The 23,931-nt window shown below is 39.6% G+C and overlaps 1 protein-coding gene across 2 annotated transcripts in view; it reads left to right on the forward strand.

Annotated features, from left to right (window-relative positions):
* Positions 1–3,324: 3,324 nt before the first annotated feature.
* Positions 3,325–23,931, forward strand: part of LOC121284037 (palmitoyltransferase ZDHHC20-B-like) — a 123,607-nt gene continuing 103,000 nt past the window's right edge. The window contains exons 1-2 of one of the 2 annotated variants that reach the window (XM_041198998.1): positions 3,325–3,474; positions 16,250–16,276. In XM_041198998.1, coding sequence (XP_041054932.1) covers positions 3,357–3,474; positions 16,250–16,276 — 145 coding nt within the window. In that variant the 5' untranslated portion in view covers positions 3,325–3,356. Of the gene's footprint in view, positions 3,475–4,169; positions 4,187–16,249; positions 16,277–23,931 lie in introns of those variants that run through there. The other variant, XM_041198999.1, reaches the window with a different exon arrangement.

The following is a 23,931-nucleotide window of genomic DNA, read 5'->3' on the forward strand; positions in this document are numbered from 1 at the left end:
AAACTGACTGTATCAGAACAAAAGGTGGGGTGACTACTGCTGCAGCGGTATTTCAGAGCGTCATGGATCAGCTACTAAGTGGGATGAAAGGCATGAGTTTCTTCTTAGATGACATTCTAATTAGCAGTAAGACAATGAAAGAGAACATTGTAAGGTTGAACAAAGTCTTAGATCAACTTCAAGAGCATGGCATCAAAGCTAGAAAGCACAAATGTTGCTTCATAGTGTCAGGTGTAACATACCTGGGTCAACAAATGGATGGTGAAGATATCCACACAATGCAGGAGATCGTTGAGGGGATTTTGAAAGCAGGGAGACCAGAGAACAAAGAAGAATTTAAAATATTCATGGGGGCTGTTGTGTATTAGTCTAATTTTATCCTAGACTTAGTTAATATATTTGGTCCACTGTATCAAAAGCTCAAAGATAGAATAGATTGGGAGTGGCCTGTGGAGTGTCACAAAACATTTAAAGAAGTGAAGAAAGAAATGACAGGTGATGCTGCTTTGGCTCACTATGATCCCAAGAAACAATTAGTTTTAGTGTGCAATGCCTCATCGCATGGGTTAGGTGTGGTGTTATCTCACATAATGGAAGATGGTGTGAAGAAGCCTGTAGCATAAGCTTCGTGTACTTTAACAAAGTCAGAGCATAATTATTTACAAGTTGAGAAATAGGCTTCAGCGATTAGATATGGTTTTACTAAGTTTCACAAAAACATGTACGGTAGGGAGCTCACTTTTTTAACTGACCACCTAGCCCTTATGATCACATTTGGCCCAAAGAAGGGAGTACCATCCCTAGCAGCAGCACGGCTTCACAGATGGGTATTGATTTTGATGGTTCATCACTGCGAGATTAAATATTGTAGGTCAGCAGATCATGCAAATGTGGACATTCTTTCGAGATTTCCCGTGAAGACTGATTCATTTTTAGCCACTGAGTTACTTGTGAATTACTTTACACACACAAATGATGTGCCAGTGTCTGTCAAAGGAATTAGTGATGAAACTCGCAAGGATGTGGTTCCCAGAAAAGTGCTCAATTATGTCATGAATGCTTGGCCTAAAGAGTGTGATGATGAGAAGTTGCAGTATTTCAAACATAGAAATAAATTGTGTGTAGATCAAGGGTGTGTCCTTTGGGGTTTAATAGTCATTATTCCACCAAGGTTTAGAGAGAGATTGTTAGAGGAACTTCATCAAGAGCTCACAGGGATAGTCCATATGAACACAGAAGCAAGAAACGATTTTTGGTGTCCAAAAGTAGATACCGATATTGAAGACTTGATGAAAAGTTGTGGTGTGTCTCAGATTGAGAAATGATCCGAAGTTTCTTTCATTCCATGGTCAAACACAAGAAAAGCATGGGAACGAGTATATGCTGATTTCTTTGAAGTGGAAGGGAAAGAGTATTTTCTTTTGATCAACAGCTATAGCAAGTGAATAAATGTTGAATCTATGCCCAATACTGCATATGCCAAAACTACTAGTGTTTTGAGAAGTTGGTTTGCAATTTATGGTTTGCCAGAGGTGTTGGTGTTAGATAATGGTTCACAGTTTACATTAGGTGAGTCTGAAATATTTCTGAATAAGAATAGAGTCAGACACACTCTAATATCACCATATCACAGAGCTGCAGAAAGAAATGTACAGATTATGAAGAGGAATTTACAGAAACATATGCTAAGTGATAAGTTAGGCAGTCATTCCCATGCTTCTCTTTGACAAAGGTTAGACAAGTTCCTGTTCTCTTACAGAATAACCCCACAGCCTACAACAGGTTGCTCACCTTATGAGTTAATGTTTAAACACATTCCTATGACAAAGTTTAGCTTGCTTAAGCCTGATGTCAGTAGCAAAGCAAGAGAAAAGCAAGACAAAGTGAAAATGAGTCATGAAACACCAGGCAAGAAACTTAGAGTTCAGTGCTGGTCAGAAAGTCATGGTGATCAACCACCAAGGTAATAAGGAGAAGTATGTGATTGGAATTGTTGTAAAGAGACTAGGTGCCTTCACATGGAGTATGACTCCATCATTGTCATGTAGATCATTTGCTTGAAAGAGGAAATCTGTTGAAAGGAGAGCATGATAAACCTTCTGTAGCCAAATTCCTCCTATAGTCCAAAGTAAGTCTAAAAGAAAGTGAAAGTCAAAAAGAAATGTAAAGTTTGCTGGTATTATAGAATCCACCACTAAAACAAATTATGTCAGGGTTTTTGATCAAGGCAAATCAATCAATACCATGGTCCCAACTATTAAGTGGAGTTAGTAGTCAAATTCCCAGTTCAGATTTGACACAGTCAGAAGTATTGAGAAAGCAGAGCCAAGCTAATGCAAATGGAAAGAGATTACCAAACTGAAAGAGAAATAAGCCAGATAGGTTAATTGAAAGTATGTAGGGAGAAGAAATAAGTTATTCTTTAAATTTCTTGTCAGATTATATTTTTGTTTTGTAACACATATCGGCGGTAAGGAAAAAATGTGTTTTACATGTAAATTATTTTGGCAGTGTCAATCATGTATGTTTTGATTGTGATTACAAAGCAACAAATGTGCAACCTCATGTGTTGAATTTCATGTAGTATTGATGCTGGTTTAGTCATATTATATCCTGGGAATATGTACATGTACCATTTTGCATTTTAATGTACATTTTTTTAAGTGTTCCCCACTTAAAGCATGATATAGGGTTGCCAAACCTCTAGGATTGGCCTAGAGTCTCTAAGAATTGAAGATCAATCTCCTGGACACTGATATATGCAACCCTGGAGAAGTAGCATAGGAACATTAAAAAATATTCTTTTGTCATTTCCTTTAAAAATTTCTCACTAGATATAAAAATATTGAAAATGTAGGGGACGGGTGGCGTGTGTGTGAAAGAACTGGCTGTTTAGCTGACAGTCAAGCATTATTCAATTGGGTAATGAGCCTTTCTGCTTTCTAATTGGTGTAGGAAGGCAGTAAGTCACAAAGACGGATGTGTTGGCTAACTAATGGCTGGAGCAAGGGGATAGGCCATGTGATGAAACCTCCAAGAATACATTTAATCACAGTTGGCAAACCTATATATTGCAAGACCTGAGCATTTTGTTATATTGCCCTCTCTGTTATGGAAGATGTAAATAAAGTTAGTTCAATAATAGCTGCAAACGAGCATATGTTAGTCTTACTGAGTGTAATACCTTACACTACATTCAAAGAACCATGGCCATGCGGATCTCGACGTCACCAGAATGACCACGTGATATATATTTCTCCCCCCCCCCACCCCCCTTTCTCCCTCCACCAATCGTTGACGTGTTGTGCGTGATGACGCAGTTGGTCGTATCCTCCGATGGGGGGGAGGGGAGGAAGATGGCGCCGTCGAATGTCCTGAGGTGTTGTCAGCGGGTGGTCGGGTGGATCCCTGTCATTTTTATCACGCTCGTTGCCTGTTGGTCTTACTACGCTTACGTGGTAGAATTATGCATCTGTGAGTAAAAGATAAACACAGACACCATCTGTTCTTTTTTTTCAAACAGAAAAACATTTCGTTGTCAAGGCGGGGTAGAGTTGGAGGAACTGAGCGGCTGGGTTTGCCTGTCAAAGCCGGTGGAGAGAGGATTCTCTCCGGGCAGCCTGCTCAGGCTCAGCCGGGGGTTTTAGATAAGGCTGTTCGCGGGCTGGAGCCGCCTGGCACTTTTACAGACTGATCTACAGGCTGCTGCATCTGCCCCCACCCTGGTGCCTAGCAACTTCCACTCATTGTCAGTGGTGACAGTAACAAGCCTGTGGATTTCATGAGCTTAAATGAGAGCTTGGCTAGCAAAGGATTTAACTTGCAGCCGAATCGAATTTGATTATGATTATTGCCACCTGTAGAATTGCTTTGTTGTTTTTCAAAATACATTGGAAAAAATGGACTATAAGTGCCATTGACATTATAGCCTTGTACTATAAAGAGCAAGACAGAAAATATCAGACCTCGATCGAATCGTTAAATCAAAATACGGTTGACTCCTACTTTTGGTTAAATGAGTAGATAAATGTAAGACAATGTTAATTACATTTCTATAGTTTTCTCTGGTTTAGAAAGTAAGGGTGATCCTCGCAGACCAGGAAGTTCCAGATTTACTGCTTGTGTTGATCTCACTCGGGGTGGCACTATACTGCTGCAGTCCGCATTAATACTTCTGGATTAGAGAGTGAGTGCTTGCCTTTGTTCCGCACTTTTGAACACCAGTCAACTAACTAACTTGATTCAATGTTTTGAGAAGGTAACAGAGAAGGGTTAATGAAGGTTAGCATGTTTGATGTATTTTAGCAAGACTTTTGGCAAAGTCCTAGGTGGCAGGCTGGGCAGAAAAGTAAGAGCCCTGTTGGATTCAAAATTGGTTCAGTGGCAGGCAGCAAAGGGTAAGGGTTGACTGGTGTTTTTGTGACTGGAAGGCTGTTTCCAGTGGGGTTCTGCGAAGTTCAGTACAAGGTCCTTTGCTTTTCATGGTATACATCAATGGTTTAGATTTAAATGTAGGGGGCATGATTAAGAAATTTGCAGATGATACAAAAACTGGTTGAGGGTGAGGAAAAATGCTGTCGACCGCAGGAAGATATCACTGGATTGGTTATGTGGATAGAAAATTAACAAGTGGAGTTCAATACAGAGAATTAATGCAAGGGCATTTAGGAAGGACAATAGGTGCTGCGACAGCCACATCCTGTGAAAGAATAAGTTTTTTAAAATGTATTTTGGGAGATCAAACAAGACAAGGGAATGAATGATAGGATACTGAAACATATGGAGGAACAGAGGGCCTTAGAATGCATGTCCACTAAAGGACAGAATAGGTAGGTAAGATGGTTAAGAAGACATATGGGATACTTTCATTTATTAGTCAAGGCATAGAATATAAGCAGGGAAATTCAGCTGGAACTGCATAAAACGCTGGTTAGGCCACAGCTAGTTCTGGTCACTGCAATACTGGAAGGATGAGGTCGCACAGAGAGGATACAGAGGATTTGTGAGGATGTTGCTATGAATGGAGAATTTTAGCTATGAGGAAAGATAGGATAGGCTGGGGTTGTTTTCTTTTGATCAGAGGAAACTGAGGGAAGATTTAATTGAGTTGTATAAAATTGAGGGGGCTAGGTAGAATGGATAAGAGGGAACTATTTTCCTTTGCAGAGAGATCAATAACCAAGGGACATACATTTAAAGTAGTAGGCAGAAGGATTAGAAGGGAGTTGAGAATTTTTTTCTGGGAACGCTGGAAAATGTGGAATTCTACTCAACAAGAAGTTCCTATAAGTTAAAAACAAAAAAACTGCGGATGCTGGAAATCCAAAACAAAAACAGAATTACCTGGAAAAACTCAGCAGGTCTGGCAGCATCGGCGGAGAAGAAAAGAGTTGACGTTTCGAGTCCTCATGACCCTTCGACAGAACTTGAGTTCGAGTCCAAGAAAGAGTTGAAATATAAGCTGGTTTAAGGTGTGTGTTGGGGGGGAAGAGAGAGAGAGAGAGAGAGAAGTGGAGAGTAGCTCCACTTCTCTCTCTCTCTCCCTCCCCACACACCTTAAACCAGCTTATATTTCAACTCTTTCTTGGACTTGAACTCAAGTTCTGTCGAAGGGTCATGAGGACTCGAAACGTCAACTCTTTTCTTCTCCGCCGATGCTGCTAGTTCCTATAAGTTGATGTTTTTAGGAAGTGGGAAAAGTTGTAAAATATCTAATGGTTATTGCAAGTATTTAAAACTGAAGATGAATATTAATAATCAAATAAACTAACTACTTCCACTTCAGTTTATTATACTGAAGTGGAATTTGCAGTGTCTCTAAATTCTCCAGCCATACATCCCAATGCTCCTCCAATTCTGACCTCTTGTGCAGTTTGCAGATGACACGAAAATAGGTAGGAAGGCAAGCGGTGAGGATAACAGAAAGTCTACAGAGGGATATGGACAGGTTAAGTGAGTGGGCAAAAACTTGGCAGATGGAATATAATGTGGGAAAATGTGAAGTTATGCACTTTGGCAGGAAGAGTAGAGGAGCTGAATATTGTTTAAATGGAGGAAGACTGCAGAAAGCTGCAGCACAGAGAGTTTTGGGGGTCATAGAAACATAGAAGCACAGAAAATAGGAGCAGGAGTACGCCATTTGGCCCTTCGAGCCTGCTCCACCATTCATCATGATCATAGCTGATCATCCAACTCCTGCTTTCTCCTCATATCTTTTGATCCCTTTCGCCCCAAGAGCTATATCTAACTCCTTCTTGAAAACATACAATGTTTTGGCCTCAGTTACTTTCTGTGGTAGCAAATTCCACAGGTGCACCGCTCTCTGGGTGAAGAAATTTCTCCTCATTTCAGTCCTAAATGGTCTACCCCGTATCCTCAGACTGTGACCCGTGGTTCTGGACTCCCCCACCATTGGGAACTTACTTCCTGCATCTATTCTATCTAGTCCTGTTAGAATTTTATAGGTTTCTATGAGACACCCCTTCATTCTTCTGAACTCCAGCGAATATAATCCTAACTGACTCAATCTCTCTTCATATGTCAGTCCTGCCATCCCAGGAATCAGTCTGGTAAACCTTCACTGCACTCCCTCTATAGCAAGAACATCCTTCCTCAGACAAGGAGACCAAAACTGCACACAATATTCCAGGTATGGTCTCACCAAGGCCCTGTATAATTGCAGCAAGACATCCCTGCTCCTGTACTCAAATCCTCTTGCTATGAAGGTCAACGTACCATTTGCCTCCTTTACCGCCTGCTGCACCTGCATACTTATCTTTAGCGACCGGTGTACGAGGACACCCAGATCTCGTTGCACATTCCCCTCTCTCGATTTATAGCCATTCAGATAACTTGCCTTCCTGTTTTTGCTACCAAAGTGGATGACCTCACATTTATCCACATGCACATCTACCATGCATTTGCCCACTCACTCAGCTTGTCCAAATCACACTGAAGCATCTCTGCATCCTCCTCACAGCTCACCTTCTCACCCAGACTTGTGTAATTTGCAAATTTGGAGATATATTTAGTTCCCTCATTTAAATCATTAATATATATTGTGAATAACTGGGGTCCCAGCACCGATCCCTGTGGTACCCCACTACTCTCTGCCTGCCATTTGGAAAAAGACCCATTTATTCCTACTCTCTGTCTCCTGCCTGTCAACCAGTTTTCTATCCATCTGAACACTCTACCCCCAATCCCATGCGCTTTAATTTTGCACGCTAGTCTCTTATGTGGGACTTTGTCGTAAGCCTTCTGAAAGACTAAATAAACTACATCCACTGGTTCTGCCTCATCAACTCTACTAGTTACATCCTTGAAAAATTCCAGCAGATTTATCAAGCATGATTTCCCTTTCATAAATCCATGCTGACTCTGCCACTGTTTTCCAAGTGCTCAGCTATTAAATCTTTTATAATGGCCTCTAGAATTTTCCCCACTACCGATGTCAAGCTGACTAGTCTATAATTCCCTGTTTTCACTCTGCCTCCCTTTTTAAATAGTGGAGTTACATTAGCTACCCTCCAACCTGTAGAAACTGTTCCAGAGCCTATAGAATCTCAGAAGATGCCTACCAATGCATCCACTATTTCTAGGGCCACTTCCTTAAGTACTCTGGGATGTAGATTATCAGGCCCTGGGGATTTATCGGCATTCAATCCCATCAATTTCCGTGACAGCATTTCCCTACTAATACTGATTTCTTTCAGTTCCTCCCTGTCACTAAACCCCAACATTTCTGGGCCCTCGTGCATGAACCACAAAACGCTAGCATAAAAGTTCAGGAGCTAATAGGAAAGGCAAATGGAATGTTGGCCTTTATTTCAAAGGGAATGGAGTATAAAAATAAGGAAATCTTGCTAAAACTATACAAGGCACTAGTTAGACCACACCTAGAATACTATGAACAGTTTAGGTCCCCTTAACTAAGGAAAGATACACTGGCATTGAAGGCAGTCCAGAGAAGGTTCATTAGATTGATCTTGGGTATGGAGAGATTTTCTTATGAGGAGAGGCTGAGTAGGTTGGGCCTGTACTCATTGGAGTTTAGAAGAATGAGTGGCGATCTTATTGAAAGATGTAAGATTCTTAGGGGCTTAATAGGATAGATGCTGAGAGGTTGCGGGAGAGTCTCGGACTGGAGAGCATAATCTCAGAATAAGAGGTCGCCCATTTAAGGCAGATGAGGAGGAATTTCTTCTCTCAGGGTAGTGAATCTATGGAAATCTTTACTGCTGAGGGCTGTAGAGGCTGGTTCATTAAATATATTCAAGGCTGAAATAGACAGATTTTTAATCAGTAAGGGAATCGAGGGTTATGGAGAAAAGGCAGAAAAGTGGAGTTGAAGATTATCAGATAAGCCATGATCTTATTGAATAATGGAGCAGATTCGATAGGCCGAATGGCCTACTTCTGCTCCTATGTCTTATGATCCCTGATTTTAATCGCTCCATCACTGGTGGCTGTGCTTTCAGCTGCTTAAGCCCTAAGCTCAGAAATTCCCTCTCAAAGATCCTTTTCCTTATCTCTGTTTCCTCCTTTTAAGATGCCGTTTTAAACCTACCTCTTTGGCCAAGCTTTTGATCATCTGACCTAACATATCCTTAAGTCTCACAGTGTCAACTTTGTTGATAATGTTCCTGTGAGAAGCCTTGCAATGCTTTGCTATGTTAAAGGTGCTATATAAATGCAAGTTGTCATTATTACAATTTTGGGAATGCTAAGTTTCTGAAGATAAATCTGCAAAACCCTTTCCCTCACTGCCCTCCCCAAACGAATGCTGCTTATGTATCTGAATTTGAGTCATATATGACCATGTTCAGAATACATACAGTATTGGCATTAAATTAATTTGATGCAAATGGAATATTATAGCTGCTTTAGATTTCAAAGCAATACTGACTAAACAGAAGGTGAGAAATAATAATTCTTTTGGGATGTATAATTTTTTGTTTCTGAATCTTTTCCCAATAATCATCATCTGTACAATCTTCGTGGACAGGGATGTTGTTCTCAAAATCGGTGATGTGTCAGTCCCTTTATATATGTATTTAAATAATATATGCCTCTATTGCTTCACAACCCATTAGCTGGGATATAAAAGTACCCAATTCATACACTGGAGGTAAAGATGAAAATCAGCCTGTGTTTGATTTTCCAGAAGGTTCATCATTATCAAAAAATTGAAAATCCAACATCTATGGGGAGGGCAAACAGCTGACCTTTCAAATTCATACTCTTAAGAACAGGAGATGAGCAAAAATGAGACCTGATGTAAAGGCAATAAATGTAAAACCTGGGGGCAGGTATGAAATTAAAATAGGTTTGAAAGTGAGGATGTAATTAAAAACTGAAGTTAGTGAAGCCATTGCTCAGCTTGTAGCAATATGGGGACACCTAGGAGAAAGATAAAGCAAGAGTGAAGGTCTGTAACCAAAGAAGTTAAGGAAATTGGGAAAAAAAATTGATTAGTGAACCACTGTTGGTTTAGTGTCATACTTGCAGACAAATCAGAGATAATAAGCACAGCAGTTATCCAATCTGCATTTGGTCCACCCATTGAGGGAGAGCCTGCACTGTGAACACTGAACGAGTTTACTAGATGAGAGAAAGTAAGCATAAATTACTTTTTCATACAGAAAAAACAGCTGTTTGGATGGAAGTAAATGAACAGTCAGTGCATCTCCTGCATTTGAATGGCATGCTGAAAGTTGGAGTTGTGAAAAAGTAAATCAGTGTTGCAGAGAGAGCAGTCCCTCCAAAGCAGAGCAGAGGGGAAGATGTGTAGTATGTGTTATGACACAGCAGTTGATAAAAGCTGAGTTGTTTAAATCCCAGAGGGAAACTTGAACAACTGTCATAACCTATATTTTCAATTGGTATGTTTGAAATGCAGCTCTGGATTCAGAAGTAAAACCACCAAGCCTCGAAGTTTTTTTATATAAAACCAAATTAAACATTTATTAATTTAGCAACTAATTAAACACAAACGCATGTCTACAAATTACTACCATAATAACTTTCAAACAAATCCCCAAATTAACTGCTCCTGGTTAAATATTCACCAAGGCAACAATAACCCATAGATTTTAAACAGACACCAGGCAAAGCATGTTTGACCATACAAATTCAAAATAAGATCCCTTGCAATTTGGTTCCTTTGCAGACACAGTTGTAGGGCTTACAGGCTGCTTAGATCTTACGTGCCTCTGACCTGCACATACAAAACTCCTTTCTGTTTATACCTAGCCTTCCCTTTGAATGTAAATTCTCATTGTATCACTAGATCTTTGAACTCCACCTCTTCTAACAATAAAACCCCTTTCATAGCACCAATTTTATTAGTAATATGAACACATTGTTTGGTGTCTCCTAGCTAGCTGCAAGATTTTACTCCCTTCTTTTGAATGCTTTATTCAACAAATGCAAATATACTCCTTACCTTCTAGCCTTACGTTCATCTAATTAACATCTCAAACGACTATACATCAAAGCATCCAGATTAGCTGGATTAAGCCACACACAGACACAAACCCTACTACATGTCCAATTTAAAAATAATTTCCAATAACATCATACACAATATCTCTTCATGACACATGGTGGGATCATTTTGTAGATGACAGAAATGGCACATCATCTGGTATGCCTGATCACATCTTGGAATCCATCTTCCCCTCCCTTCATTTCTCTGCATTCTGGAGAAACCATTTTCCCAACTTCAACTGTCCTATCCCATGCAAATGCAGAAAATATAATCTGCCCATTCACCATCCCTGATGCTGTCCATGGACACAAACACTGTTACAGATGCAAAATGCTGTGGGTGCTAGGAGTCTGAATTGCTGGAGATATTCAGGCCTGGCCTGGAGAACAGAGTTAAAATTTCAAGTAGATGACCTTTCATGAAAAGAAGAGCTCTGATAGATGGTCAATGAGCTGAAATATTAACTCTGTTTCTCTCTCTACAGATGCTGCCAGACCTGCTGAATATTTCCATTATTTTCTGTTTTTATTATGCAACACTATTTCTTTGAGTACCAGCAATTTATGTATACTGCCTCTAATCTAGGAGGCAAAGAAGAAAGAAATATATAGCACCTTTCATGTCCTCAAGACTTCCCAAAGCACTTTTGTTGGTGGGTTTTTGAAGTACAGTCACTGTTGTGTAGGCAAATATGGGAGCTAATTTGACCACAGCATGATCCCACAATGAACAGGAAATTAACCAGATAATCTGTTTTGATGTTGGTTGAAGGGTAATATTGTCCAAGACATGAAGAACTCCCTGTTCCCTTACAAAAAGTGTTATAAGACCATAAGACATAGGAGCAGAAATTAGGCCATTTGGCCCATTGAGTCTGCTCCACCACTCAATCATGGCTGATAAGTTTCTCAACCCCATTCACCCGCCTTCTCCCCATAACCTTTGATCCCCTTACTAATCAAGAACCTATCTATCTCGGTCTTAAATCCACTCAATGACCTGGCCTCCACAGCCTTCTGTGGCAATGAATTCCATAGATTTACCACTCTCTGGCTAAAGAAGTTTCTCCTCATCTCTGTTCTAAAAGGTCTTCCCTTTACTCTGAGGCTGTGCCCTCGGGTCCTAGTCTCTCCTACTAATGGAAACATCTTCCCCACGTCCACTCTATCCAGGCCTTTTAGTATTCTGTAAGTTTCAATCAGATCCCCCCTCATCCTTCTAAACTCCGAGTATAGACCCAGAGTCCTCAAACGTTCCTCATATGTTAAGCCTTTCATTCCTGGGATCATTCTCGTGAACCTCCTCTGGACCCTCTCCAGGGCCAGCACATCCTTCCTGAGATATGGCGCCCAAAATTGCTCACAATATTCTAAATGTGGTCTGACCAGAGCCTTATAAAGTCTCAGCAGCACATCCCTGCTTTTATATTCTAGTCCTCTCAAAATAAATGCCAGCATTGCATTTGCCTTCCTAACTACCTGCAAGTTAACCTTAAGAGAATCCTGGACTAGGACTCCCAAGACTCTTTGCACTCCAGATTTCTGAATTCTCTCCCCATTTAGAAAATAGTCTATGCCTCTATTCTTCCCTCCAAAGTGCATGACCTCACACTTCCCCACGTTGTATTCCATCTGCCACTTCTTTGCTCATTCTCCTAACCTGTCCAAATCCTTCTGCAGCCTCCCCGCCTCCTCAATACTACCTGTCCCTCCACCTATCTTTGTATCATCTGCGAACTTAGCCAGGATGCCCTCAGTTCTTGGGATCTATTTTGTCCACCCAAGCCCTTGGTTTAATTTCACATCTGAAAGATGGCAGTGCTGATATTTTATTGTAATCACTGCTCACAGATTCAGGAGACTATGCAGATTAGATCATTGTTTTACCAATCATCTCTGTTCTGTCTACATGTGTAATGATTAATGCTATGGCTCACTAACTCCCTTCCAATTCTCTAACATCTGTCAGTGGCATCTGTTGCAATGGAGCTCAGCCCAAGCTTAAGGGACAGGGTACTTCATTGTGTGATGGCTCATGTGCTTTTAGGGAAAATCCTATATTTTATGTTGGGGTGAAGGTTCCTTTAAGAACTAAATTTCTCTGAAAGGGGATTGATTGCAAAGTAACTGGCTTCTAGTAACTGATCATGTGACCAAATTGCCTGTGAGATGGCAACCATAAATTAATTATAGGGATGAATGTGTTACTGGGTGTGGTTCTGTTTTGCATGCAGTTTAGTTAAGTTTGCTGCAAGAACCATCTCTTTCAAAAAAGATTCTGTTGAAATTTGGTGTGCTGGCTAACAGTTTAAACTCTTGTTAACCGAAAAACTCCTAATAATGAGTTAGACTTCTAGAGATAGCCAAACTGAGAAGAGAGAGAGTGAGTGAGTTTTAGATGCAAGACTTCAGAGTGAAAGAATATTAGAACCAGGGGAGTTTTGATCTGAGGTAGCTATGTTTAAGACACTAATTATGCCAGTGTTGAACTGACAGTCTGCAAAGATCAGATGGATGGAAGAGATTTGAAGGGACAACCTTGCCGAAACTAAACAGAAGGCCCAAGAAATCTCAACCCTTGTATGAATGTTTGAAATAGTCCTCAGACCAAGTGGTTAATCTTCCAATTTTGGACAAGTATCTGACTTGAGTTATTGGGGGTGTAAATCAAATGGGTGTAGAAGGAAAGTTGGGTTAAGAAGTTTGGATTAGAGTATAAGAAAGTGTTCAATGTACTTATTATACTGTTATTATTCATGTTCTTTGATTTTTGTGTAGTAAAATTCTTTTGTTTTAAACCTTGAACCTAATGGTTTCATTCTTTTAGTATACACCTGGGTTTTTGGATTTCCAAAAAAAGTTACTGATCTCTACCAAGATTATAACAGTTGGCTGTAAAGTGTTTTGAGACTTCCGGTGGTTGTCTATTTTTTCTTTTTAGTATCTCATCTCATTTTTTTCCTAGGTACTCTGCAGCATTTAGATATGAACATTGACCTCAGGCTTTATCTGCATTAACATTTTTAAGCTTATTTTAATTTTACATCTACCCTCCCTCTACTGCTCGGGTTATTCATTTCATAAATGTAATCACATTTACCCCAGGTGTCTCGTATCCTTAGCTATTCACACCCCATTTATTTATTTAACTGTCTTAATGCTACTGTCTTATTTGACTATGATTATATGGTACTTTATCCCACTGATGCTCCCTCTCTCTTAGTTTTTTTTCACATATATGTTCCCCCTTCTCTCTTTCTAGTTATATTAATATGCTTGTCTGTCTTTTATTCAGTTTTGAAGAAAAGTGCATACCCAATATGTCAATACACTTTTCTCCAAAAATGTTGGCAGACCTACTGTAATTTCAGCTTTTTCGTTTCAAATTTTCAGTACCTGCAGTCTTTTTGTTTGCATCTTTATCGAATTGGTAAATTATTCGGTACAATAATTACATGCCAGCAAAATTTATATTGAACAGGGCTTGAAGAAAAATCAGGCCTCATTTGCTAGAATAATTTGCTTAATATATTTGAAAAGCTGCTGAAGAGGAATGAGAAGAATCAAAGTTTGGCTTCCCTCAGAAATATACTGTTTATACTGTGGTCTAATTTTCAGCAGGAAATAGGGAATATTACCATATTGTAGCTTTTTTTAACTAGTTACGTTAAAATAAAGGAAGGCATGAACTGACAAAATAAACAACAAATATGGAACATGATTATTGCGTGATCTCCTTGCAATTTTGGTGTGTTTCTTTTATACTTTAGTTGGCAGCAGTGGATACAGCACATAGGAACTGCTATAGTTCTGTGTTAATTGTTGTTCTGTGAGCAGCCAGTGCCAGGAAAGAAGTGTCAGGTTAAAGTTATGCTTTTCCATTCTCTTGTCAGGAAGTGATTTAATGTATATAATGTTATTTGAAATTTTTTTTTAAATAGAGGTTTAGTCTGTGTGTATGTTAAGTGGATTAAAGCCAGCTAGTGTGGGTGCTTTGATGTATAGTAGTTTTGAGATGTAAAAAGTAGGTAGAGGGTACATTTGCATTTTGTTGAATTGAGCATTCAAGATTGGGAGTGAAATCTTGCACCTAGCTAGGAGACACCAAGCAATGTTTATATTACTAATAAAATTGGTACTATGAAAGAGGTTCAAAGGGCCTGGTGATACAATGAGAATTTATATTCAAAGAGAAAGGCTGGGTATGACAGGCGTTTGCCGTAAGCCTACAACTTTCTGCAAAGGACCAAATTGAAAGGAACCTCATTTTGAATTTGTTTAAAAATGCTTTGCATGGTGTCTGATTATTGGTTATTGATGCCTTAGTGGAGATTAGTTTGAGAGCTTGTTAAAAGTTATGATAGTGGTAATTTGTAGCCATGCATGTATTTAATTTGTTGTAAACTAATAGGGATCTCATTTAGTTTGATATAAAAACCTCTTGAGAACTGGTGGTCTTGTTCCTGAGCTTAGAGCTGCAACTCAAAACATACCAATTGAAAATATAGATTATGATAGTTGTTTAAAGTTTTCCTCTGGGATTTTAAATAACAGCATTTACCAACTGCTGCGTCATAATGGTTTGATTCTTCCCGCATATTTAAATGCTATCTTTTTGTGGTGTTTATTGTTCACATATATTGCCATGGTATATAAATCTAGGCTACCAAAACTTGACAAATCCATATGCACTCTGTTTAATTTAGCTTGCTTTTATACTTCAACACATAATCCAATTCAGATGCACTTAGCTTTTTGTGAGTTTCCTTAATAGGAGAAAGCTTTTGCAAAGATTTGGGAGTTCCAAGCTTCTCACTGCTCAGTCCTCAGTCCTAAGAAGGAGACAAGCATTGAGTGTTCTGAACCCTGATTGTTAACTAGTGATTGCTAATGGAAAGCGCATGTGTAGGTGTTAGATGAGGACAAGATCTGGGCTTGATTATGCTGTCTTATCAATGCATCCAAATATCTTGTCAACAGTCACCATGTAAGAATGGCTAGTTGAGTGGTGTATTGGAGGGTAACCACTTTGAAACCAGAACTCAAGCAGGAGTTAACAGCCTGATGGGAGAAAATAAATGAAAAGGAGATTCTCAGTATTTCAGAATGTTTTGTTTTTAAGCCCGACAGCTTTATAGAAATAGAAGCAGCTCTCCTATAGTGCCCTAGGCTCCCAATTACTGTGGGAGCCCACTCTGTGACCTGAAGTGTTAACCCTCTCTTTCCACAGATGCTTCCTGCGTATTCACAGCATTTCTGTTATTTCCTCTTCCCACTATCTGCAGTATTTTTCCTTGGTACTGGGGAAGCCACCTGCTTACATTGCAAAACAGTCCATAGTACTTCAGTGCAGCTAAAAACTGTGCAAGCAGAAATGTTTACATGTGTAGCTATGACCTGGTTTCATTGCTTGTATTCCTTCTCCAACCCAATGAGATAACATTCCAGCCACAGTGTGTATATATTGACACCGAATGGGACTCTTTCAGAGGCTCTTGTGAAAATCACCCCTTTAGGTAGATCACCCTAAGGTAGATTAGATGGGTCATTGTAACCATGCCGCTTTGTATATTTTACATTCCATACAATCAGAGTTGCCATTGATGGCAGAGCTATGAAATAAGTGGGACATTGTGTTTTGACTACTGTTAATGTGGGTGTCATGGTTTACACTTAGTGAACTGTGAGCTTTAGTTAATGTGCAAGCTTGCATCTTCTGGTTTTCAAAGTTTCAGCAGTTTCTTTTTCTATCTTGCAGTTACCATCCGGACCATTGGAGAAAAAGGTAAGGATTTATATTTAGCAAACTGTGCTTTGATGTCTCAAAAATAACATGATAAATGTTTTGCATTTGAAAGTGGGTAGTTCAAATAAACATGGAATTTAGCAGTGATGTGACGACAATTTTATTCAGCCATGTACATTTTCTGTAGTCATCAATGGGAGGGCTAATGATAGAGTACGGAATCCTTAACCACTTAGCATTCTAGGATAATTACAGAATGAACCACATGGAGAGTAAAGATTTCTAAACCTCAACTGTAGAAGTCAGCTGAATCTATTGGGTATAAATTCTTATTCTTGCACATCAGCTATTTTTGCTGCTTCTCTGAAATTGCAAGCTAGTGATTGTTATTGCTGAATTTTGTCAGTTTTATGATATGATATCAGTCAAAAACAAAGTTACATTGTTCAGTCGAATCCAGCACCAACAATAAAAAGTCAATGGTGTCCTTAAGCCACTGTTCAGGGAGTTTTTTACTCTTTCTTTCCCATCATAAGTACCCTATTCATAAATGGTCATATTTTGTTTGACATAATATTTAACTTATTCAGTGTATTGCAGTACAGCAGTTTACATTATTTTGTTAGGACAGTTTTGTTGCTGTGCATAGTCATGATCCCAGACCAGAACCCCAAATTTTGTTATGGTCCTGGACAAGACCCCTAAATTTTATTACGATCTGGTTAGGGACTGGCAACAGTTTTTGTTAGACGAAATTTGAAATCCCAGTTAAGAGAATAAAGCCATAAGATTCCACGGTTTTACACAAACAGAAGACATTTACTGTACACGAGTTAACTAAACAAACAATACCATCTATCTTATACTCCAACATTATGAATTAATATGAGATAAACATGAATTAACAGGCAAACTAAAGTTGAACATACTAAAAAGTACACATCAAATGGCAGACACAATGAAGACAGGACCCCCAGATTTTCTCAGCAACCCACACAGTTAGTCACAAAAATTCTTTACAACTGTCTTCCTCCTGAGGGATTTCAGCTCCTCTCTTTCGAGGATCTAGCCTTGGATTTCTCTCAAAAGCCACTCCAACTCAGATTGTCCCAACGACTGCTAGCTGCCCAGTTGCTCAATTTCCTCCTAAAACTGCGTGCCACTCGGTTCCTAAGGCTGCAGCCTAGCATCTAGTTGCCAGCACAGTTCCAGCTCTCTAGCTACTCTGAACAGAACCTCACTGCTTGTGGGCTTTCCCTTGCCCTAAATGCCAGTTTTACAGAGCCAACAGCTGCTGTTCATTTTAGCTTCACTGGGCTGATAACTGCCCTGGATTTCTCTTAACCCCAGTCTCCCCAGCAGCATGAAGCTAGCAACATTCTACTGCCTTCTCCAGTTCTGGACTCCTCTGTGTCACAACTGCCCATCATGGGCTGCTGTTCACTCTGCCTCTTGAACTGATAATATCTCCCAACAGGTTCCACCCCTGCAGGTATCCAAGCTGGGTACATTCTGTACCTTAAATCTTACACTCTCCAGTTAACCAAAGGTCACCCCCACAGGAGCTAACTTATAAAAATACACAGACAATAATCCAAAAATATAGATTCCCTCACAACGTGCATATACATATGGATAAGTAGTTATTAAGAGAGACTTGAGAAATTAGGACTGAGAAGATAAAAATGTTGACCTCTGAGATCATCAAGATTATAAAAGGTTGTGAAAAATGAATTATGATAGGTGTTTCCATTGGTTGGTGAGATGGTCAATCTCACATTTAGGGTAACAAGATGATGTAGTGGTTGAATTATCAGACTAGTAATCCAGAGGCCTGGACTAATAACCGGGAGATATAATTCAAATCCCACTGCACAAGTTCATGAATTTGAATTCATTTTTTCTTAGAAAAAACAAAAAAAACACGAGGATAGGATCAGCAATGGAGACCATTAAGCTATCGGATTTTTGTTAAAAAACCCAACTAGGGAATCTACTGTCCTGATCTGGACTGGCTTATATGTGACCATAGACCTACACCAACACTGAAATGGCTGAGCAAACCACTCAGTTGAATCAAACAGCTACAAAGAAGGATAAGAAGAAAATAACTGATGGATCCATGGCTTCGAATTAAGCATTGGATTTGGACATGGCAAAACAGCACCCAGCACAGTTGACCCTACAAAGTCCCCTTCTAACATCTGGAGACTTGTGACAAAGTGAGGAAAACTAGACCCGTAGACTGGTCAAGCATAAACCTGATAACAGCACAGTATACAGTCAGGATGAAGAGTGGCACAAGGAGTCCTCAACATTGACTTCATACTCGGTGAGGTCTCTTTGCTTCAACAACACGGGGAAACTCGCCACTAATTGGGACAAAGCAACCTGCTTGATTTGCATCCCATCCACCACCAGTCTAACATGGCTGCTGTGTACCAGCTGCGAGATGCACTGCAGCAACTCACCTTCTTTGATAGCACTTCAAATCCATGACCTCAGCTACCTTGAAGGATGAAGGTGGTAGGTGTATGTAAATACCAACACCTGAAAGTTGCCCTGTGAGTCACACACTATCCTAACTTGAAACTGTATCACCATTCCTTCACTGTCACTGGGTCAAAGTGCTTGAAACCCCTTTCTAACAGCAGCATGGTTGTACCTTCACCACACTTATGTCATATTTCAAAAAGACAGCTTCTCACCACTTTCTCAAGGTCAACTAATAAAATGCTGGTTTTGCCAGCAATGCCCATTCACATCCCATGAACATATAAAGAATTTTTAAAAAATAATTAATGGGGAATTTAGAAAAATGTGCCGAGAATGTGAAATTTTCTGCCACAAACAGTTGCTGATTCAGAGGCCAGTAAATTATTTTAGAAGGGTTGACGTACTAAATGATGCATGTTGAATGTTATGGGGTGTGAACAAACTAGTGAAATTAGCCTGGGTGACTCATGAGAGAAACATCTGGATCAAATGGTCTCTTTGTCTTTTTGACCATTGTCAAATGGTCTTTTTACATTTTATGATGTAACTTCTATATGTTCTATTCTTCAACCATCCTACGTGCTTCACCAAACCATTCAAATATATGAAAGCCAACGATATGAAAAGAAAACCCATCCTTGAAGCTAAAATTGTTTTATATTGTTATGGTATGACTTCTACATTCCATTACCCCATCTTCTCAGCCACACATTCTCCAGGGAGAGGTGAAAAAAAATTCCCAAAATTGATTTCGGACCTCCAAAAGGTGATTAAACAACGTACATAATTTCCTTTTGAATGCTTGCAACAAATCAGCCACTGTATATGCCAACGATTTGTTCCAGCAGTTGGGTAATTCCGTGTGAAAAGAAATACCTCTTAGTTCTATACTTACATAACTTGTAGTTGTGTCCCCTGATTTTCTCAAACCTATCTAATGCAAATAACCTATCCACATTGGCTGAATTGAATCTTTTTATTATGTTACCTCATGCAAATCTCCTCCTAAGCTTACTGTAACTGTGGGCACTTAAAGTATAAATCTAATAGACCTCCTGTTTTTCAGCACCTAAGAATCACCCATCATGTGAAGGCACTGTCAGTAGACACTGTGGTCCAAATGAGACTTGACAAAGGCTTTGAACAAATCTAGTCTTGTATTTAATTATCTTGGCATTACATTTGAACACTCTGCTTACTTTTGCAATAGCCTCGCAGCACTGGTCATGGACCTTCAGTGATTCATGCACTATAGTACACAGGAACCTTTCCTACTCAGCTGCTTTGAGCACATGACCCTGCATGGTATAGACATGCTGACTATTGCTTTCAACCATGTGCATAACAACAACACTTATCTTTATAAATAGTCATCTGCCAGAATCTAGGGAAGAGATAACAGAGGCTTTACTACTCATATTTAATAATTTGTTAGAAAAAGGTGTAGTGCTGGGACTGGAAGATACTTAGTGTAATTTCTATATTTAAGAAGGTTGTCAGAACATGTCCAGAGAATTGTAGACCCAGTCAGCTAAAGATCAGTAGTAACGATGGAACGGAATCCTTACTAAAGAGGAGTATAGACAAATATCTAAAAATGAGAAACATAATAAATAGCATGGATTTCAAGAGGGAATATCTTGTTTGACCAACCTTCTTGAATTTTTTGAGGAGTTAATAGAGAAAGTATATGATGGTAATGCAGTAGATGTAATTTATCTGGATTTTCAGAAGGCTTCAATAAGGTGCCCCATAACAGTCTAATGAATAAGGTCAGAGATTTTGGAGTCAGAGGATGAGTGGCAGAATAGATTTCTAGCTGGTTTCAAGACAGAAAGCAGTGAGTGGAAGCAATGGGTAATTATTCAGAGTGGAAGAATGTGGGAAATGGTGTTCCACAAGGATCAGTGCTGGTACCACTGCCAATCACAATTTGCATTAATGATTTGGACTTTGGAATCAAAAGCACAATTTCTAAATTTGTGGGTGACCAAAATCAGGGTGAATAGGCAATACTAAGTAGGACTGCAACAAATTACAGGAGGATATTAAACTTACAGAATGGCGAATAATTGGCAAATAAGTTCAACACAGATAAATGTGAGGTAGCACTGTCACGTCAGTGCAGCTATACCTGCGGATACATGACAAATGAACACTTTTAAAACAACATGGAGAATGGACAATTTGTGTTGTAACAAGATGGGGTTGAGGGGTTCAGGTGACCTCCCTTATTGTCTGCCAATTAAATGTGAAACTGCCCAAGGCTGGAAGTTAGCCTGCTTGTCTGGTCAGGACATGTAAACAACCTTTTGGAACATTCCATTGAGATGACATTAAATATGCAACAGAGCTCTCCTGCGGATTTAACAACTGCTATTGTCCAGATACCTATATAAGCTCACACACCATGACCCCACACGCTTAGTGGCTGCAGAATGAAATACCACAAAGTGCGTGTGAGAAAAACTATTGTATCACAAGGAGTTGCAAATGGCCGAGATTCAAACCTCATTGTGTTAATGCTCACATTGTCAGAGACCATTTGTGTGGACAGTGGGAACACTGATGCTATGGTCACCTGACAGAAACCAGTTTGTGATAAACATTCATTGAGACGTTTTGGAGAGCAGCCTCATGTCAGTCAATCTGGGAGACAAGGAGGCCACAGAAGGAAGAGTTTCCGTCCAGAAAAGGAAGAACCCTGCGTAAAATCCACTAACTGGCAGAGAAGTGGGGCCAGCCATTTACCTACTGATTTGAAAATCCAAGCCAGATCTTCACTACAGGGGCTCAGCTGCATCTCAGCTGGAGCAAAGCCAGAAACCTGTTTCCAGGACTAAGCCATTCGGAATTTATCGCCAGAAACTTCCAGCCTCCGTTTCCTCAGTGAACCAAAGGTGAATCATCAGGTCTGCAAGGTTTCCAGCTTCCATATCAAAAAAACTCAAGTATAATAGTGACTTTTTGGACTTTTCAAAAACCTAAATGCATGCTATCTCTTTTGTAATCATCTTTTCTTGTCTGTGTGTGTGTGTCTCGTGTGTGTGTGAGAGAGTTGCTGCTGTTGCGCTTACATTAAGGTGTTGAGAAATAAACATTTATTCTTTCTTTCAAAATTATGAGAAAACCTGTCTTGTCTGTTCATAAGAGTCACAGCACTCAAGGGGTTAAAACACTTTTTTAAAAATACATCTTGTTGCGGTCAGTTAAGAGGTGGAAAAAGGAAAAACCATCCTACTATCTCTCCCCCTCATTTTGGTAGCAAGAATGGGGAGGTCACTTATTACTTGGAATGTGGAAGTCTAGTTGGGATAGAAGAACAAAGGGATCTTAGAGTACTAACATATCCAATTGCTATAAGTTGCACTACAGATTAGCAAGGTTATAAAAAATGCAAACCAAGCACTAGGTTTAATTTCTATAGAGATAGAATTGAAAAGTAGGGAAGTTATGCTAAACCTGTAATGAACCTTGGTTAGACCGCGCTTAGAATACGTGTGAAATTCTGGTCGCCATATTATAAAAAGGACATGGAGCCACTGGAGTGACTGCAGAGAAAATTTACAAGGAATGCGTGGGTATACATATCAGGAAAGCATTGACAGGCTGTGTCTCTCTTTTCTTGAAAAAAGGCCGAAGGGTGACCTAATAGAGCTCTTTAAAAATTATGAAAAGTTTTGATAGAGTGAATACAGAGAGAAAGTTTCCTCTTTTGGAGAAGAGCATAACTATAAATATAAGATAGTCACCAAGAAATCCAATAGGGAATTCAGAAGAAACTTCTTTATCCAAAGAGTAGTAAGAATGTGGAACTCACCACCACGGAGTGGTTGAAGCGAATAATAAAGATATATTTAAAGAGAAATTAGACAAGCATTTGAGGAAGAATGGAATAATTAGTTACGATGGTAGATTTGGATTAGAAAAGAGTGGAGGAGGGTTGTGTGGAGCATAAGTACTGGCATAGACTCTTTAGATTAAATAGCCTATTTTTGTGCTGTATATTCAGTGTAATACTATGTAAGGAATGGGCTGATTCCCAAATTGCATCTAGATGCTTGCAGTCTCTCTTCCTCACCTAACTTTGTGTTCTTACACCTGCATGTATCTTTTGTATCATTTGTGAACTTGTGTTCCCCAATGCCATCATCCAGATTACTCCAAGATGGGCTTCCTGAGGGGGCTTGACAGAATGCATGTGGAGAGGATGTTTCCTCTTGTGGGAGAATCTAGAACTATGGGTCACTCTTTAAAAAAAGGGATCACCCATCTAAAATGGAGATGAGACGAATTTTTTTTTCTCTCAGAGGGTTGAGTGTTTTTGGAACTCTCTTCCTGATAAGAAAGTGGAAGCAGAGTCTGAATATTTTTAAGGCAGAGATGAATAGATTCTAAGCAAGGGGGTGATAGGTTATCGGGGCTAGGCGGGTTGCAGATTTGAGATCACTATCAGATCAACCAACATCTCTAACACCAATACCGCGTGGGACTTCACCAGTCCCCATACAGCAAACAAAAGAAAGGCTTGCATTTATATAGCATATATCACATCCTTGGGACGCCCAAAGAGCTTTACAGCCAATAAGTTATTTTTAAAGTAATATAGGGAACATGGTAGCCACATGCTTTCCCAGACAGTTGTACATATGAACAAGGAACAGGAGGACGTTATTCAGCTCCTCGAGCCTGCTCCGCCATTTAATAAGATCATGGCTGATCTGATAGTGATCTCAAATCTGCAACCCGCCTAGCCCCGATAACCTATCACCCCCTTGCTTAGAATCTATTCATCTCTGCCTTAAAAATATTCAGACTCTGCTTCCACTTTCTTATCAGGAAGAGAGTTCCAAAAACACTCAACCCTCTGAGAGAAAAAAAAATTCGTCTCATCTCCATTTTAGATGGGTGATCCCTTTTTTTTTAAAGAGTGACCCATAGTTCTAGATTCTCCCACAAGAGGAAACATCCTCTCCACGTACATTCTGTCAAGCCCCCTCAGGATCTTGCATGTTTCAATCAAGTCGCCTCTTATTCATCTAAACTCCAGCGGGTACAAGCTTAGCCTGTCCAACCTTGCCTCATAAAACACCTGCCCATTCCAGATATTAGTCTTCTCCAAAATGCTTCCAACCCATTTATATCCTCCTTAAATAAGGTGACCAATACTGTATACAGTACTCCAAATGTGATCTCAC

This window comes from Carcharodon carcharias, chromosome 11 (assembly GCF_017639515.1).
Source record: "Carcharodon carcharias isolate sCarCar2 chromosome 11, sCarCar2.pri, whole genome shotgun sequence".
NCBI classification, from domain to species: domain Eukaryota; kingdom Metazoa; phylum Chordata; class Chondrichthyes; order Lamniformes; family Lamnidae; genus Carcharodon; species Carcharodon carcharias.